The 19,691-nt window shown below is 49.8% G+C and overlaps 1 protein-coding gene across 1 annotated transcript in view; it reads left to right on the top strand.

Annotated features, from left to right (window-relative positions):
* Positions 1-5,779: 5,779 nt before the first annotated feature.
* Positions 5,780-19,691, top strand: part of CACNG3 (calcium voltage-gated channel auxiliary subunit gamma 3) — a 52,386-nt gene continuing 38,474 nt past the window's right edge. The window contains exon 1 of the mRNA XM_019750202.2: positions 5,780-7,028. Within this exon, the coding sequence (XP_019605761.1) occupies positions 6,818-7,028 (211 nt within the window). The 5' untranslated portion in view covers positions 5,780-6,817. The remainder of the gene's footprint in view (positions 7,029-19,691) is intronic.

Genomic DNA, 19,691 nt, shown 5'->3' with positions numbered 1-19,691 from the left:
AGAAATGACAAAAGTTCATCACGGGAGTTTCCAACAAACTCAGATGAATGGAATTAAACAATGATGATTTAATAGTCTCAGTTCTTCCTAAATCAATAGATGGGCTTGATGCATTTCTAATAAACAGCCCCGTGCAATGAATTTTATGTGTGTTGTATTTCTTTCCCTTTGGTGGGAAGGGGGAGATTTTGACAGAGTGACTCTAAAATTCAACTGGAAGAGTAAATAGGCGAAATAGCCAAGACCAACTTGCAAGTAAAGAATAATTGCACTACATGCTGAATACAGATATTACAATAACATAGTACATAAGTATTGAAACAGACGTAAGTGGAATAGAACAGACTGCTCTGAGATGATTTTTCACGCACCTGACTTTATTAGATAATAAAAGTGGCAAAGAAATATTCAACAAATGACACTGAGACAATTGATTACTATTTGAGGGGATAAATAAAGCAAAATTAAATTTTCATCTCAAACTATCATCCATGTAAATTCCAGATTGATTAAAGAGTATAAATTATTTAAACGTTCATTAAAACTAATAACCTGGATAACGTTCTAGGGAAGAAGGCAACTCGAGCATCTGGTCACAGGCATTCTAGGTTCTTTTGTAAACAACACATATGTAGGCACATATGTGTACACACTGTATGTATATTTACATATATATTTTTAAAACTAGGAGTAGAGCGGTATCTGTGTTGGATATTACAGAAAACTGCCATCCATGTAATTTGAAACTTTAAGATATTTATACCCAACACAATATGGATGAGACAAAATTCAAAAGTGGATCTTTGGTGGTGTTGGGGTTGGGTAAAAAAGAAATCTTTAGCTAACCTCATCAGGGAGAGGAAGAAAGACACGTCACCATTAAGAATACGAGAAATCAGAATTATGGTGAAGGAGAAATAAATTAAAAATGCAAGAAATACTATGTATAACTTCATACTGATACATTAGAACACTTGGATGAAATTGCTTATATTATAGGAAAATATAGAGGGCAAAAAATTTGATTCCACGAGAAGAATTAAAAGATCTGAGTAAGATACAAAATGATGGGGGAAACTGAAAAATTAGTCAAGGAATGGCTGTGGGCCCAGTGGGTTTCGGGAAGGAGCTCACCAGGCCAACCAATCAGATTCAGGTTTGGCCCGTGAGGGGGCGGGCTCAACACAGCAAAGATGGCGCCCGCTGCCGGCTGCCCTGCTGCTCAAGAGGACCCTTCACGGGGGAAATGGTGACTGTCCTGCAGCCTTTGCCTCGAAGCCACACACCTCAGCCTGCCCCCCGTGTGTCTCTGACACCCCCCGAGTCACCGTCCCTCCGCGGGAGCCCAAGGTGAGTGCCTGCGAGTGAGTGAGTCTGTGCGCCGGCCGATTCGCAGGCCGGCTGGGTTTCCCGCCACCGTCCGTCCCACCCGTCCCACCCGGCGGCCGGAATCCACACTGTTTTTCACAGCCAGGTGTTGTGGGGGCTCCTCTTCCCGGCACCAGTACTCGCGGCTGGGGAGCCTGGTGTGGGGCTGGGGTCCTTCCTTTCCCTGGGGGAGCCCGCGGCCCAAACGTGCTTCCTGGTTCTCGCCGCCGCCGAGCGCAGTGTGGGGCCCGGGCGCGTCTCCACCCCTCCTGCCCGTCTCCCTGTGGCTGCTGCTTCATACCCTTGGTTGTAGAAGCTCTGTTCAGCCAGACGTCAGATGGCTCTCCAGGTTGCCTGTTCTATAATGTAGTTGTGATTTTGATGTGTTCACGGGAGGAGGCGACCACAGCGCTCACTCTGCCATCTTGGACCTTGCGTCTGAGCCTAGATACAGCAGTTTGAAGGCGGATTCTCTGAGAAGGTGACACCGAGCGGAGATATGAATGAAATGAGGGATTGAACCGCCTGGTGGCAGCCACTTTTATGTACATTGGAAATTATTTCACAATACATGGGTGTTTTTTTTTGGTTTTTTTTTTCCCCTGAGACGGATCTCTCAGGGAAGAGATTCCAGGCACAGGAATGGATGAATCATGGGACACACCTGTGCTGATAAAGCAGGTGGTGGGGAGATGGACAGGTGGCATGCTGCTTACTGATTTCACTGATGTTTTCATTAGCTTTAAACATTTATCAAAGTATAGTTGCACAAGAGTTTTAAAAACCAAATAGGATCGAAGGGGCTGTCGTCGGGAAAAGCAGGAAACCTGGTCCCACTCCAGCGCTTCTCCCCAAAGGTAACCAGTGAGACATTTCTGTCTTAGTTTAGCTCACTTCACCCCAAATATAGTTGTAGATGATTTTTAATTCCTCTGTTGGTTACCGCTGTAACTTTCCATAACGTAGTCCAACCTCTAGCTCTTTCATCAGCTATGGGCAGTATATCTTGGCTGTTCTCCTTGTAACGTCAGGATGTTGCCGCCCTCCCATTGCCCCCTCCACACACCATCCAGGTCTGTGACTCTTCTCGGCAGCGGGGACACAACCTGGGAGAACTTGGGGTGCTTTTCATCCTCTCCTTAGCTTACACCCATGTGGGTGCCTTTACCCCAGGAGAGGTTCCCCTTTTAACCCATGTCCCTTGGAAGAAGGGCCTAGACGAAGGTGAGGCTGGCCTTCCACTGACTCCCAGCCCCATCCCACGATTACAACTGCCTGGTTCAGTCTGGGTGGTTCTCTTGAGCAGAGGTGACAAAAAAACTCAAATCCTAGCTGACATCTTGCGGATCGAAGAGTAGACAAAGCAAAACAATTTTTCTCAACTAAAAATATGAAAACAGGCAGAGATGAAAAACGGAGTCACTTCAAAGTTTCCCATTGGCTTTTATTTCCTGGATTCAGCTGGGTCTGATTGTGGGTCTGATTGTGGCTTTGCCTGAAGGCTGCTTAAAACACTGCCACATATTTTTGTGCATGGTATAAAATACCTTACACCAAATCCCCCAGTTTCTTAAACCAGCTCCAGCGAGTTTCTGCGCTTTACAGCCAAAATGGACTAACCAAATATCCCCACTGTATCATGGGCTCCTTGGGGGGTAGGAACCATCTCTTTGAATTCTCCCAGGTGCTAAGCAGAATGCCTGGTACATAGTAGGCCCTCAAGAAGCATTTGTTGAATTGACTCAGCTGTCAGTGCTTCCTCCTAAACCACTTTCAGGGGGCACTGACCCCTCCTGAGAGGAGGGTAACTGAAAGGGTGAACAGAAAAAGCACAGACGTACTGTGCCCGGCTGCTCTGCTGGCTGAGAGTGCAATGGAGGAGGGGAGAGGAAGAAGCCTTAATCAGAGAGTCAGATGTCAGTTTCAGGCTGTCTGAGTGCCCCCCGTTCTCCGGCCACATAAGCAGCATCAGAGAAGTTCATCCGCAAACACAGGGCAAGAACATGGCTTCATCGCTATAAGGGCAGCAGTGCTCGTGGTCTCTGGGGTCCCTGGCTGAGCCGGGGGAAGAGCCCTCTAGTGGTGAGAACGAGCAATTACATGTAGGCTTAGCCGATTCTACGCGCCCATGTACACACACCTACACAGCAGCTGAATGAAAGCATGAGGTCACCCCCTAGTAAGTGGGGAGGCTTGGTTGGCAGCTCGCTGGCTGCCTCCCTGCCTCTGCACTCCCACTCCAGTCAGGTGTCCTGCCTTGCTCCAAACACAGGTTTAGGATTTCCCACACTCTGTGACCGGCTTCGGCCCTGGGCAGGGGTTGCACAGGCTCAGTGCAAAGCAAAGCTCCGTTCTTGTTACACATGTCCCGTTTGCTCCTTCAGAGAGAGCGTTCACATCGTGACGCGTGGTGGTCACCGTCGCCTGCCTGAACTGACCCTTGCCCCCCAACCCCACACCTAGACCCCTGATTCCTTCTGCCGGGCCTCCTGAGCACCACGCCTTGTCTGTCGGGGCTTTTCTAACACGCTGAGGAGGATAGACAGGCAGCGGCTCTTGTTTTACTGTGAGCCTGGTGAAGGCAGTGATGGCAGCCCAGTCTCCTTGAGCCCAAAGCCCACCTACGTGGTCCTGCTTCGAGAAAAGCCCTTTCTCATCCCTGTTGGAGTAAAGAGACACACAAACCATTTCTAGAATGGCAGTTTGGGTCATTATGAAGTCTATAGCATTTATGTTTCTGAGAGAGGAGGAGGGAAAATTTCACATATTTAATAACCCCTCCCAGGAAAGACCACCTTCACCTCCATGTTACATGTGGCTTTTCTTTAAAAAAAAAAAAAAGTCAAGGAAGGACGTTTTATTGAGAAGCAAATTTTCTTGTTAGGAAAACAAAGGAACACTGAGTAACTTATAGAAGGCCCCGTACAGGATCCCCTACTGTCTCCTGTCATGCTTGTGGGATGTGGCTAGCTCCGGTCCTAGCCTCCACTTTCTCTGTTCCATTTCGGTTATGTGACAGATTTTCAGTATTTCTACTTCCTGCCCACAAGCCAGTGTTTGTGAGTCACACACATGCATATTCAATTAAGTACATAGAGGTGCACAAGCCCACAGTGCACCTATAGCCGGGCACGCACACCCACACGGGCACACAGCTATACATTTGCAGAAACACACTCACATGGCCCACAACAGAGCGAGCCGTTACACACAGGGCTCTCCACAACCTGCTTTACTTTGCCAGTGAATTCCGAACTCATGACTGAGTCACACACAGCACAGGAAACCTTTGAACCCAATCACACCGTGACTATCTCCTCACACCCAGGCGTGCACGAGCACATGTATGTAACAGCAAGAACCAAGTCTTCACGTGACTTCACACCAAAGAAGTAGGCACGTCACCGAGAAGTTGTGACCCAGCGGTACCGGGGACTCTTCAATCCGTTGCTGTTACTAGGTCGCCTGTGTAGAACCAGACAGCCAGAGAGGGCAGCAGGAGTGTCTGGGATGACCTCCCATTATATTTTTGTCCAGTGAAATCCCATTCAAACGTGACAGCTGGTTAAGGACACATCACAGGGACTGCAGAAATAACCCAAGCAGCCTCCGTTTCAGGCACCGGCCTCTCGGTACCCATCCCATCATGCCACAGAAAAAAAAATAGCTAGGCGTCCTGTGGACTGTTCTTAGTCACCTCCGTGAGTGCTCATGTCTGTGCCAGAATGTACGGCAACACAAAGCTGGTTCAGTGCTGAGTTTCTGCAACAGTGACCATATTCCAGGGAGACTCTCACCAGTCTTCGGGTGTGTGATGGCATTTGCGCCTCAGATTACGAAGGAAAGCAGTCCTAACTTTACCTGCCTCCTGGTCTAACCACTGAATGTCCCAGGGACCTTTGGAGAGTTGCACGTTTTCACTGGCTCTCGCATGTTGACTTCATCACCCTTCCTCCAAATGTAGGGATGTTAAAATATCTGAGGTAGCATGCAGAGAGCAGCATCTCACACCCCCGCCCCAAATCCCTGAAACGTGTAGAGCAGAGTCCATACACATTTCGCTCCTTCTGTCCTTTGGGGATACATGGTCGTATGTATATGAACAGTTCCGGGTCTGATCCGAGCGCGTTGTCTCGGGTGGAAGCTGGAGCTCCAGAGCACGGAGGGTAGACATATTGGCTTGTTTTCTGGGGAACCAAATTGAGACAGACTATGCACAGACATGCCTGTGACACACACTTTGCCCGCCCCAGTGAGCCATAAAACCGTCGCCCCGAGTCGCCGGTCCCTTTAAGAGGACTCGGTCTTTCCCAGTGGGCTCCAGCGGCGCCCGCAGCAAAAGGCAAACTTGCCTGGCTCATTGGTGGGGGGCGGGTGGGAACGCTGCGCTGGGTGGGAGCTGAGAGAGCGCCAGAGTGCGCCGCGGGCTTCTTTCCCCTTCCCGTTCCCTTAACCCTTGCGGGAGCGGAGAAAGAGGGTCGTGCCGCAGCGCAAGGAGCCGGGGCGCTGACTGCCCTGGGCTCCCCAAACTTTGCGCGGAGCCTGGGCTTAACTAGGCAGAGCCGAGCCGGCTGGTTGGCCTCTGAAGGGATGACGGAGGGCGTGGGGGGGCGGAAGAGGACCCTTCTGCACCCCAGGTCTCTAGCCCGGACGCTAGCAAGGCGGGGGTGCAGCCGTGGGAGCCAGGCTGGGAGCTGTCCGTTCAGCACCGCCGACCTCAGCCTGGGCGCTAGGAGGGCGGAGGCGGGGCAACAGGCGGGGAGCTGTCTGTTCAGCACCGCGGACCTTTGCCCCCCACGGAAACCTCCCGGCCCCCGCCCCAGGACTGTCTTTTCTCCAGTTTGAGCGGGGGTGTCGGTAGCAGGCGGAGAGCTTTCCTGGGAGGCTGGGGAAGCAGTGAACACTCTTCTCAGCGACTCGCCTCCCAGCAGTGCTATTTTTTACCATCCGCCCTCACCCCCAGCACACGCGCTCGCACACGCACACACACACACACACACACACACACACACACACACACTCACGCACACGCACACGCACACAGACCTCTCTGGATTTCTTTGCCTTGAGTCTCCCGAGGCTGTGAGGAACCGGGCGCATCTCAGACCGAGCTGGCAGTTCCAGGCTCCGGAGCCATGCCCTGCACGGACCCTCTTCCTTACCAATCTCCTGAGGAATGAAAGGGACCCAGGGGCCCTCAGAAGGCAGCCGTGATGTGGACCAACCCCCTGGAGCCTGCACCCTTCCGAGGGCCATAGGCGACCCAGGGAACTGGAGAGAGCTCCAGACAGGAAACCCCAGCTTTCCCAAAGTCCCTGTGGATGCTGACAAAAGGAGACCCGAATTCGTGGAAGAGCCTGTCCTAGGTTACCCAGCTGCAGAGTGATTTTTTCCTCTGGCATTGAACCTCCCCTCCGACCCCCAGCCGTCCAGAGTACCATGAAGAATTATGAGGATGTGTGACAGAGGTATCCAGATGTTGATCACCACTGTGGGCGCCTTTGCAGCTTTTAGTTTAATGACCATTGCAGTGGGCACGGACTACTGGTTATATTCCAGAGGCGTGTGCAGGACTAAATCTACAAGTGATAATGAGACCAGCAGGAAGAATGAAGAAGTAATGACCCATTCGGGGCTCTGGAGGACCTGCTGCCTAGAAGGTACTTACACATTCCTGTCAATGGCCCCAAATAACCCAGTTTCTGCTCTTCTCATAGTCCCCTGGGGGTTTGGGGGGTGGGGAGAGAGACAGTGATGGGGAAAGAGGACGCGTTCAAATCATTGCTGAGAACGTGCCGGTGTCCAGACTGTTCCCAGCAAGGCTAATGCTGTGTCGTGTGGGATGAAGGGCTGCATCTTGTGGGGTGTTTGGTATACGCCTCATGGTGAGACTTGGTAGCGTTCTAGGCAGCTTCTGCAGCTGGAAAGTCTTCAAATACAAAATCCCTAGGCATGTTGTGAACTGCTTTGATCTCTGGCTTGAGATGGGGTCTTTGGCTTTGCTTAAATTGTGTGGGGAGACGGACAGAGGAAGAGGGGGTGATGGGGAGAGGGAGGGAGGGAGAGAGGGAGAGAGAGAGAGAGAGATGCCCTGACCTGGCCAGATATGCTTTAAGCTATTTCCTTATTTAACATAGTCTTATCAGTTTTTTCTGAGTTTAGTGTAACTAGATATTTTCATGAACTTCCATTGCCAACCAGTTCCAGACTAACATATGTGAACCCCTACACACGCGTGCACACACACACACACACACACACACACCCCAAAACAAAACTTCTTTATTGACACACATTTCATTATTTGGGGATCAAAACAACAGTGAAGTCTGGGTGTTGGTATCCACCTGTCTGTTCTTCTAAATCATCCCCAAACCCAACAAATATATCCCCATGATGTTTGCGTGAGACTGAGTCTCTGAGAATGGCAGTCGATCACTTCTAATTAGCTCCCAGTTGTAATGAAGAGGACAAATCCATTTTCGGGTGTCAGGCGCTTGGGTCGCCGGTCACTATTAAAGTTGCTGTCACTGCACCAGGAGTCACTCTATCAGTAAGCAGGGGCTGGATGTCAGTGGGAGAAAACGGAACGATACAGAAGGAAATCAAAGCGTTTGGAGCCTGTGCGCCTGAGGGAAGGCTCTGGATTACAGGAACAGAAAGGCGTTTTCTCAGGAATCTGGGAAGCTTGTCACAGCAAGGAAAGCTGGGAGTCCTGTGTGCACCCCTCCCCTGCTTGTCATTGGTTCTCCAGGCCTGCATTCCCACTGGCTGGCACTTGTCAGGGCTTCTTGAGAACTTGCCTTTCTGTCAATCGCTTAGGAAATCATGCTATGACATCACTTACTAGTGCTGTTGCATCATACTCTGGTCGTCTTCCCATGCCCTGGCACTCTGGACAACTGCTCTCCTGCCTGCCTGTAGCATTACCACGACTGAGTCTGCTTCCAGTGCAAATTTGCAGCTGGTGGGAAGCCCAGGTGGGAAAGGACCACTTTCAATGCAACAAGGACCATTGTAGGTGTAGTCAGAACACCTGGGTAAATGCTGCAAACTCTCTGCATGACCTTGGCTCAGACATTTGCCTTCTCCAACCCTCAGTTTATTAATCTGTGAAATGGTTCATTTGCATGAGTGGTCTTGAATGAGCACTTTCCAAAGCTCATTGTAACCAGGGTCCTGATGGAAATTCTAGAATACTTCTTTCCTAAACACCAACAAGAAGCTAACATTTGTGATCATTTGTGGTCGGGTATGGCGAAGTCATTTGCCTCAGGGAAAATTCCATAATTCCCTGTCCTATATTGACAGTAAGGAATTGAATTATCTTTTGTAAAGCTGTAGTTTGGTGGGTGTTTTGATGGCTACATGGTTCTAGGGATGGCATAACAATCTGAGGTTCCTGCCGAGCCAAACATGGCACGTGTGTTGACCATGTTTCCCTGATTTTGTGATTCTCCTGCCTCTTGGAACTGAACCTTGCAATGTACAAGTAAACACCAATTTTGGCTTCCCCTCCTTAGAGCCTACGGTTCCTGAACCCTTAGAATGTCTCAGCTGATGATTTCTCTTTTCCCCAACACCATGTCCTACCCCCACAGTTGGTACAAAGAATTGAAACCCCAGCCAGGCGTTCTGTGAGAAGTGAGAACGTGGATCAAGGAGGACTGGATGATTCTAAGCTGGGCTCCTGGTCAGGGGAATTCTGGCAAAGTCTGTTGCAGCCTCCATGCAACTTGGCCCAGCCCCCCCCCCTTTTTTGTACATGATTTTGACATGTCAAATACAGTAAGGTGCGTAAACGTGAATGAATTTCTCTATGTGTGCACCCATATACCCAGCACCCACATGGGCCTGGCTGAAATCTGAAGCCACAGTTTGTCTTCATGTGCCGAGTCCATCCGCGTTCAAGAATTTGCAGTGGCCTCTGATGTCTGCGTGGGCAGACACGTGCAGTAGGCAGATCCATGATTTGCTGGAATGAAGGCTCACCTCCACCTCCCGTTGGGCAGCAACTATCTCCCACTGCCTCAGCATCTCACGTTTCTGGTCCTTTAGGTGTCAAAGGATACCCAGGGGGTGGGGCAGTCTTGTAACTCATTTGTTTCAAGATATCAAATTAGAAGAGTCCATTCCGCCCTACTGTTTTAAGAGCCATGAGAGAATGTGGCCATTTTGTCCCAGAGAAGACAGCACTCATCAGGGACATGACCGCTGTCTGCCACATCTGAAGAGCTGTCACATGGAAAAGGGATTTAAATGTTCCTTGTGGCCTCAAGGGGGTAGAAGTGGGAGCCGGAGGAAAACACGTTTTCCCTCAATAGACAAAAGTGTCCACTCTGGAAAGGGATGGGACGCTTCAAGAGGTGATGAATTCCCTGCCACAAGCTGGTCAAGAAGAAGGAAGCTATTCGGTACATCCACTGCTGCCAAATCTGGGTACTCAGCACGGTCCTAGGAGGAGCTTTTTTAAAAAAAAGATGTTCAGGCCACAGCTAGAGTCTCTGCTTCCACAGGTCTGCGGTGGCTCACGGGAGTCTGCATTTTCTAAAAGTGCTCCAAGGAACCGTGGCGTCAAAGCCCACGTGTGCCGAGTACAGTGCGTGCGAGGCAGGGTCTCGTCGCGCACGTGACAGAAGGGATGTTTCCCGTTTTCATTCCTCTAACTTACCAGGATGCTGTTTGTGTTCAGCATTTACTAGGTGCTAGGACTCGCCTAAGGATTCTGAGACGTTAACGTCCATGGTTAGAGGACCGCAGTGATACAGGTAGTATTATTACCCGTAGTTTACGGATGAGGACGCTGAGACCTGAAGTTACGTTACGTGCCCAGGGCCACACACACGTCCACTTCGCAGGCTCGACCCCACCTCAGCCATATGGCTTCTGAGCACATTCTCTAGAGAATGATGCTTGGTGCTCTGGTGCCTAGTGGGGTGTCTTCCTGGTACAGACATTCACTTGTGCAAACGCCCAGACACCTGGTGTGTCCCCCCAGGAGCTCCAGGTCCCGGAACCCCCCGCTTGCCCTTGCAGCGTCTGCAGAGGCACAGGCGTCACCAGACAGGCACAGACTCAGAGGCAGCGAAGGACCTGCTCTGAATGAAACAACCGCTGCCCTCCGTGGAGACGCCCACACTGAGAACCCAGCCGACTGCCTGGCTGGCGACCCGGAGTGCCCGGGAGGTTCTGCGCGGTGCCCCGACCTGCTGCGTGTGTCAGCGGCAGCGTGTGAGCATGAGTGAGCGGGCTGCACACGTGATCGCTCGCTAAGAACAGCTCCTGCAGTCCTAGGCACAGTCCCAGGGATGCAGTTAGATCGCGGCGAGACCGCCGGCCGGCGAGGCGGGAGCCCTGCCTGCAAATCACACTTCTGTCACTTACGCTACGTGAACGGTGCGTGTTATTTTCCTCCGTTGGGCCTCGGTTTCCCCAAACCTACAAGGAGAGCTTTGAGTAAGATTAGGGAGTAGCAAACCCAAATGTCCTCCAGGTGGACGTGGCGGGGAAAATGTAAAGTGTGAAACAAGCATTTCACAGCCCTCTCCAGGATCGGGGGACGGGAACTGTGCATCTGGGAAGTTGTACAGCAGGAAACTCACAGTGGGGGCAGCAGAGCCTGGTGGGGCCTGTGGCACATTGCAGAGCAGAAGCCCCACCTAAGGGACAAATGCTACATAAAGGCAGTTTTTACCCTGGGGAAATGGGTACCAATGTGGCCCAATGTTCCAAAATTTAAGAAGCCAGATGTAAAATCTCTTGATTTTAAAAACCTGGTTAATTAATTCAACTTTTTAAAAACATGGCGTCAAACAAGTCACACTCACCGTGTGGCCGACTTTGACCCGTGCGCTGCCAGCTTCAAGCCCTGGAAATTATATATGAGGCCCCTTTAATTCAAACTTCTGATATTTTCGTGTTGGAACTCCTGAATTGCCCTTCAATAGTCAGTAACCACCTTTACGATTCATTTACAAAATGCCTACTCAGAAAAGAAAGCCCATGTAGGATTTTAGGACAGGGAAATTAAAATTATGGAAAAGATTTTCACTTCGCTGCTATTCCTGCCACAGATGGGCCTGGATGACATCACACATCTGGCTGAAAAACTGAAAAACATCAGCCAGTCATTAGAAGTTCCCCCTATTTCCACATCTCCAGATGGTTGACTTTTTCAGCCAGATGGGATTCCAGCTTTCTTTGTGTGATCAGAAGCCTTCAGGGAAGCTGCAGAGATGGGCTTGGGGACAGAGGTGACACGCCGAGGTACCAGTGCTTGAGTATTTCCTGTGCGCCAAGCCCAGTGCGAGGAGCTCTCACTGGCATGAACTCACGCTTTTCCTGTCCCGTCTGTCCCCAGGAGAATATAAACTCAGTAAGGACAGGGACTCTTATCTGTTGGGAGGCTGCTGTGTCCCTGGAGCTTAGAAACAGCACCAAGGGGTCACTTCCGCGCTCCCACGCCCGGTCGCATGCCCACCCTCCCGTAGACACCGGTGCAGAATGTGTCAGAACGCTCTTCCTCGCCTCCCTGACTCCCGACCTTTCCCCATGCCCTTTCCTTGTCCCTAAATACCAAGAGTTCGATAGAAGAGAGAAATGGGCTGGAGTCTGCAGGCAGGACGGGGCGGAGTAACCGTGACTGTGTTGGGGGTGGGGGGGTCGGGGTTAGAAAGGTGGCGGAGTGTGTGCGCCTGGCCACCAGCCAGCCAGAGCGTCCGCACAGCCCTGCAGGTTGTTTCGGTGTGGAACTCCTTCCCTAGCCGTTGGTGAACAGCTCCGGCCCGAGTCCCCCCACCCCACACCCAGCCACCACTACAGCCACCCCAGCCTTCCTGGAACCTCCCTCGCACGTAGGGTGGTGGCCCAGCAGGGCTGCCCTGGTGATGCCCCAGCCCTATGCAGTGTCCATTCTGATGGGCTGCTCTTGAGCCCTCCTGCTGGGTCAATACTTAGACTCTTACTCCTGGCTGTGTCATCACTGGTGGAAAGGACCTTCTCCTTTCTGCCTCAGACCCAGCCCTCTCCCTTCTGACTCCAGCACCATGTCCATCTGGGGAAGCAGAGGCCTTGAAAACCCTTCTGTTTGTTTCATCACTTGGAATTTTATCTTCTGGATTAGAATGATGGCAAGTGACTTACGTTCCATGGTTGGGTGACCAGTGAGGGCTACCAGCGTTCATTAGGGGAAAAGAAACCAAGAAACCAGGCAAAAAGATGCCTGAGTGCTTTTCCTGTTCTCAGCCACTTCTAACAAGCTTCCCGAAGGGGCCCCGGGTCCTCTGGGGGGATGGAACTTGGTTTGACGGAGCTTGTGCTGTGGAGTCCAGCCCAGCTGTGCAGTTAGATGTTTACTTGTGGGAACCTTTGGAAGATACACAGAAGTTCTTTGTTCAGTAAAGGTGTGAATGATTTCTGTTCATTAGTGATTACCCCAAATGTTGTGGGTTTATTGCCTCCCCTCTAGGATAGGAGCCAGTTTTATATCTAACTTAATCTCATTTCAGAATATTTTCACTGAAAAAAAAAATATATATATATATAACCTCCTCCTTTGAACCACCCTATTCATCCTGCTGGTTCCCTCACTGACGAGTTGAATAAACCTTAACATGAACTCCCTATGTATTTTAGGCACAATGTGTTTCTAACAATTTGAAAACTATGCTCTGACATGTGGAGGTATCCCCTATGAAACCAGTGCTTCTGAGGTTAAAGAGAAGCCTACAAAACCCCAACATTGTTTCTCTTCTCTCCCCCCCCCACCCCAACAACCCTGCCAGCAGACACTTTTTCAGCATAGGAGCAAGTGGGCCTTCAACCATTTATGAGAGACCACGGAGAATCTCGGCTAACAGCAGGGGCTTCGAGGTCAGGTAGACTTGGGTCTCACCTGGATCCCGCCGTTTTCTGGCCGTGAGACGTTGGAAGGTGGTTAACCCCTGAGCATGAGTTTCCTCCCTGTAAGATGAGAAAACAAAAGTAGCAAGTGCCTTCCATGGTTTCTGTTTTCACTCTTCTTGTGGCTCCTTCACGTCTTCATACCTCCCGTTAAGGTGTTGACCAGTAGCCCTTGGTTCATCCATTTTGGACAATATCCATTTGCCAAGACGGATGACGTTAGCTCTCTTCTGCCACTGCCCTTCCTCCCAGGACGTTTAGTGCCTCAACGAGTTACCTGTGGCTCCAAGAAGACTCGTTTGTCAAGGGCGAGGGTGCCTGGGAAGAAGGGAGACTGGCGTGTCACTCCCGGATTGGACACTTGCTGAGGCACCACAGCTGCTCATCGGCTCACGTCCCTCTTTAAGGAAGTGGAGGGAACACCAGGGCTGGGACAGGGGATGGCACCAGGCGGCCTGTTTGGCACGGGACGTCCTGTGAGTTTAGTGGACCTGAGGGTGGATGGCTGAGCTTGAGGCGTCTTCTCAGTATTCCACCCGACCGAGCAGCCTGCTTGCCAAGACCCTCGCCAGGGCTGCGTGGCGTGTATGCAGGTGGGGGGCAGCACAGGGCTGCCTGGCCTGCCAAGCAGGGGCTGAGAGTCTGCCCACGCTCCCCTCCCCACACCGTGCGCCGTGGTCCAGAGCTGGTCCTTCCAAAGGAAGGAGGGCCTTTTCAGTGTTTTCACAGAGTATCACAGGCTCAGTAGCAAGGGGCGTGAGTTGCCCAAGTATGAAATCTGCCCAAAACATCAAGAAGGAGATGAGGGATTGAATATAACACTGTTGAAAGGTAAAATCAAACAGTGACGTGTTTATACTCCCCTAACTTGACACTCATCAATAAACAGGATATATGTCATCGTGCTTTGTCTCTGAAATCCTAAAAGTTGAAGACTCAGTCGTGTATATATACTGTGAGACACTGTATATCAGGGGTTAGCCCACAGCCCGGGGGCCAAATTCGGCCCATTGCCTATTTTTGTACAACCCACAGGCTAAGAATATTTTGTACATTTTTAAATGGTTGCAAAAATTATATAATGTGATATCCAGTAGTATTTCAGGACACATAAAAATGATAAGAAATTCAAATTTCGGCATCTATAATTCTGAATGCTGTCCAAAAAGGTTTATGGAAATTTGTTTTCTCTCTTGTTGTCCATGTCCCCACACGGTATACTTGATTTTGTTGTTTGGCCTGCAAAGCTTAAAATATTTACTCTCAGAAAAAGGAGTTTGCCAACCCCTGCTATATCCCACTGGAGAGACATATATAGGAATCTATAGTAACATTTTTTTCATCAAAATTTTTTTGTTAGTTTCAGGTGCACAAAGCAATGTAATAGTTAGACATTTATCATTTATATCCCTCACATAGTGACAACCCTTCTCCCCCCATCAATTATCCCTCTCTGTCATCGCACACAGCCATTACATTTCCACTGTCTCTATTCCTAATGCTGTACTCTGCTTCTTGTAACTATGTATACATATATAAAATTATTGTTGACATTCATTATTGTTCAGCTTCAGCTTCAGGTGTACACTGCAGTGATCAGGCATCTACATCATCCCTGAGGTGGTCTCCCAAATGGGACAAGTGTCCATCGGATACCCTATAAAATCTTTACAACATTATTGATTACATTCCCCAAATTGACTTTCGTATCCCCGGGGCCATCTTGTGGTTACTGACTATTTTCTAAACCCCTCACCTTCCCCCTTACCCCCCCCTCCCATCTAGCAACCCTCAGTTTTTCCTCTGTGTCTCTGAGACTGTTCTGATTAGTTCATTCATTTATTCTTTTCTTTAGATTCCACATATGTGAGATCATATGGTATTTATCTTTCTCTGTCTGACTTATTTCACTGAACATAATGTTCTCTAGGTCCATCCATGTTGTTGCAAATGGTAAGATTTCATTCTTCTTTATGGCTGCGTAATACTCCATTGTATAAATGTACCACAGTTTCTTAATCCAGTCATCTACCGATGGGCATTTCGGTTGTTTCCAGGTCTTGGCTATTGTGTATAGTGCTGCAATAAACACAGCAGTGCATGAAGATTTTTGAATTAGAGTTTTGGATTTCTCTGGATAGATACCTAGGAGTGGAATTGCTGGATCATAAGGTAGTTCCATTTTCAGATTTTTGAGGAACCTCCATACTGTTTTCCATAGTGGCTGCACCAATCTGCAATCCCACCAACAGTGCACAAGCGTTCCTTTTTCTCCACATCCTCGCCAGCACTTGTTTGTTGATTTATTGATGATAGCCATTTTGACTGGGGTGAGGTGGTAGCTCATTGTGGTTTTTATTTGCATTTCTCTGATGATTAAAACTCAATCACACAATGATTGGCTTCTCTGAGCTTTAGCGTCTGCGTCAGGCAGGAGTCAGGCTTTGGGGCTGGACAGCTCTGTCGCGTCGGGATCTGCAGCCGGTTCTCAGCTGCATTCAGAGAGCCAGAACCATCCTTGAAGAGCACCAAACACCCACCAGGCCTGCAGTAGACCAGTGTACCACCGGGCCAGGCTCTCAGTGACCTTGGGCCTGAGCAGGCCAGAAATGGGCAGCCAGAATGACCTGGGGTGGGGGGCAAGGCCTGACATCATCTGTCCACCTTTAAACCTGCGTGGTGTAAGAACATGACCAAATAATATCATCGAAATGCTTTCTCCGCCGCATTTCCCTGAACCAGCAGCACATAGTAGGTGCTCAGTGGACAGACACTGAAGGTGTTGTGTGAGCAGAGGGAATCCAGTCCCTTGAGCGTCTCCTAGTGAACCCATCTGAATTGCTGAACTCACTGGTCTGCTTTTAGGGGCTTATAGACCCACATTGAAATAACATCCTAGTCTGGCCAGGACTGTCGGTGATGCCGCCGCCTGCGGTTTGAGGCAGTCTGACTGCACAGCCTGGAAAATCTCCATCATCCCTTATTCCCCATGTTTCCCTCGGAGATTATCCGGAGTAATTCCACAGTCTCATTAAAAAATTCCCTCAATACTCGGGGTACGAACTTGGGGGGAAACAGAAAGGGCGTGACACGCAGCAGACAGTTTCTGTTCCTTGAACTTGACGTTCTGTGTGTATTTGGTTACCTGCATGTTTAGGAAATGGCACGTCTGCCATTCTGTATTCTGCAGCAGATGCCAGGCAGCGTCCTGCATCTCTGCCTCGGAATACAATCCTACCTACCTGTTAAACTGAAACAATTCAAAAAACCATGGGTGTCTTCCATCGCCTCAGCCGGCATAAAATTCTGCCGTCCCCTATGCAAATTGGTTTTGGCTCAGAGCAGTTAATACAGACGCATGTTTACAGCAAATCATTTTGACCCTTTGAAAATCACAGGACAGCAAAACCAATCAAGTGTTTATCTGCTTAAAATGCCTTAAAATACCACCAAAGACGTCCTGTTTTTGTTCAAAATACTCCTTTTCACCCAAGGTGAATCTGGCTTGCGATCGAAACGCTCTAAGTGTTTAGAGAGAACTAAAGAAAGATCAAATCAAGAGGCAGTGATGTTAATTTGAGTGAAGGCCAGCCGCGTAGCATCGTAATTGCTCCTTTCTGCTTTTCCACTCTGCTGAGTGATGGCTGCGCTTCTGAGCAGTGGGGAGGTGGCAGGGGTTGGGTTCCATGAGACAATGAGCTCTGAACCGAGCAAGATTCAGTCTGGGCCACCCCCCAAAGATAATTTTCCACTTAGAGTCCCTAGGGCTCGGCTGCACTGATATCCCGTTGGCTCAGGAAATGGAGCCAGCTAGCCCAGCATCCGGGACCTCCTCCAAAATGTGCCAGAGCAGGAGGGTGGGCGGGGGTGGGAAGGGGACCAAATGGTAAATAGTAAGGTCAGTCAAGGCAGGCTTCCTGGAGAAGGTGACATCTAATCCAAACTCTGAGGGGAATGAGGAACCAAGCCAGGTGGTTCTCAGGGGACCAGGGCTCCAGGCAGAAGGGACAGAGAATGGAAAGGCTCGGAGGTGGGAGGTGCTTGGGGTGTCAGTGGGACTGAAAGGACGGGAGAGGAGGGGAGGTGGTGTAGGGTGCTGGCCGAAGCAGAGCGGGCTTGGCCTCGGAGCCCAGCAATGCCCCGTTCTCGACCTTGCCGAGCCTGGGTGTGCAGCTCATCTGCGCTAGTTGCTCTTCGTCCCGTGACCCCCTTTTGTCACCCCCATGACAAAAACGTTAGTCTCTCAAGTCTTGCCTGGCCTGGTCCTTGCATTTCTCTAAGCTGGGCCTCTCTCTCCAGCATTGCCTTCCTTCTCGCCCAGAAGACAAACCCATGGCCCCAAACCGTTTTCAGGATGGCAGTTCTCAGAGTGGGGAAGTGGGGTAAAGCACGTGACCACCATGTGGCAGTTTCTATGCTTCCCGGATCTTAGAGTCCCGTCCTGTTGGGCTAACTCACAGGTTCCCGGCCTTCTCCACTCCCGCTGGCGTCTGCCCTGCAGGTCCCCCCTCCCAGCCTGGAGAGGCTTGGGAGCCATGATGTGAGTGGTTTGCATTGGGGGGACCTCGGCCTGGGTGCCCTGCTCTCTGAGCCGGTGCCGACGATTCAGCTGAGGATAAAGGAGACACGGTGCCGTCCTTGGTAAGATCACAGTGCGGGGAAGATGCTGAGCGCGGCGCCCAGCTGGACAGTGCAGGACGCCCTGGGGCTTGGACTAAGAGTCTGGCTTGTCAGGCGAGGGGGCCTCGTCATACAAATGTTCTCTGGGGCTTGTGTCCCGACGTGCTCAACACACATTTGCCAAATGAGTGTTGGGGGCTGGGGGCTGCATGGGAATGAATTCAGAGTCCAGGTTTCTAATTCTTAAGCAGACGGGGAACAACAGGGCGATAACGTACGTCTAGAAATCCATGGAGGCAAATTCAGTAAGCACCTCTCTCTCTCTCTCTCTCTCTCTCTCTCTCTCAAATCCTGGATATTTCATTTTTGTCATGTTATTTTGAGTGGCCTGTTTTTCCTGTTGTATTTTCTTAATTCAAATACTTTTCATATGAAAGTAATACAACAACACATTCTCAGTACAAATGTTGAAAACAAAACAGACAAGCCAAGCTGTCCCCTCTACCTTCACTACGATCCCCTCCTCTCACCCCCAAATGATACGGCAACTTTCCCGTCAGTGACCAGCTAATAGATACCATGTCATCTTCTGCTCTATTGAGTCAAAGGAATTAGAAAGGATATATTTTTTTCTCTTTAAGTCTAAACTCTTCATAATTTACTTAAAAGCTTTTCCAAATGATCTTACAGTTTATTAAGACATTGAATCGTGCACAGTGTTTAAAAAGTCCGTTCATATGGAAAGGTTTTGAAGGACGAACATCCAGCCCCGCTGCTCACCCCAGGTGCTACTCTCACAGCAAGCTTTTTCTTTTTTTTTCACTGTTCCTGATTCAGTTCTTCCCGTGGCTCCATCCACATCTCTAAATAACATGTTTACCCCTCTATTTCTTGATTTATCACCTATTGACTTCCTGCCACCGTCGGCGAGGATTGAGCTAAGTCCCTCCGCCCTCCGTATTGATGACCTTTCTGATTCTAAGTCACGTAAACTTCATCTCCTTTTCCTGGGCAGGAGGCCTGGGCCTCCCACCTGGTAGACGGAGGATGTCCACATCCCTCCTTCTGCCTCGCCAGGTCCATGAGCTGCATTGTTACTTTTTCACTGTCAAATCTCACTCCGTTTGCATCTGACTCCATCTCTACGCCGACGTCTTCCACGTCGGAGCTCTTGCTCAGTCCTGAAGTTTGGAAACCAGTGGTCGTTGTCAGGGGTAGGCGGATAAGGTTCAGAGTACAGCTCAGCTGTTGTCTAGGATTACAGTTTTCTCTGCGCCGTTTCAATGCCACAAGCTCTGAGTCATTCAAAGAAAAATGGCCAAATGGAGTCTCCTTCCTAACGCTTAACCAGCTGTTCAAAAACCCTGCTATATATTTGTTTATATAGTACACTTGGGCTTTTGGGTACAATGTTCATTTTTCCTGGAGTTTCTGATGGACTCGAAGTGTTTTTCTAGCAGGTCATTTTAGAATAAAATTGGGCTTTTGCTCTAACATGGCGAGGGAAGGGCCCTTCTGGAATAATCCCCCCTCCCTTTTTTTCCTGCTTCCTTGGTACAGTGTAGTAGTTAAGAAGTCAGCCTCTAGAGTCAGATTACCTGGGTTCAAGTCCCAGGTCAGTGACCCCCAGCTGTGTGACTTTGGGCATGTTACTTAACATCTCTGTGCCTCGGTTTCCTCATCTGTAAAATGGGATTATTATTATTACACCTGTTCGTAAGGTTGCTGTGGGTACTTCAGGAGTTAATATTTGTGCAGCACTGGGAATAGTGCCTGGTACACATAAATAATTTGGTGTTGGT

This window comes from Rhinolophus sinicus, linkage group LG18, assembly GCF_036562045.2.
Source record: "Rhinolophus sinicus isolate RSC01 linkage group LG18, ASM3656204v1, whole genome shotgun sequence".
Classification (NCBI taxonomy): Eukaryota; Metazoa; Chordata; class Mammalia; order Chiroptera; family Rhinolophidae; genus Rhinolophus; species Rhinolophus sinicus.
The sequence above is the reverse complement of the archived record's forward strand: the minus strand, read 5'-3'. Positions and strand labels throughout refer to the sequence as shown.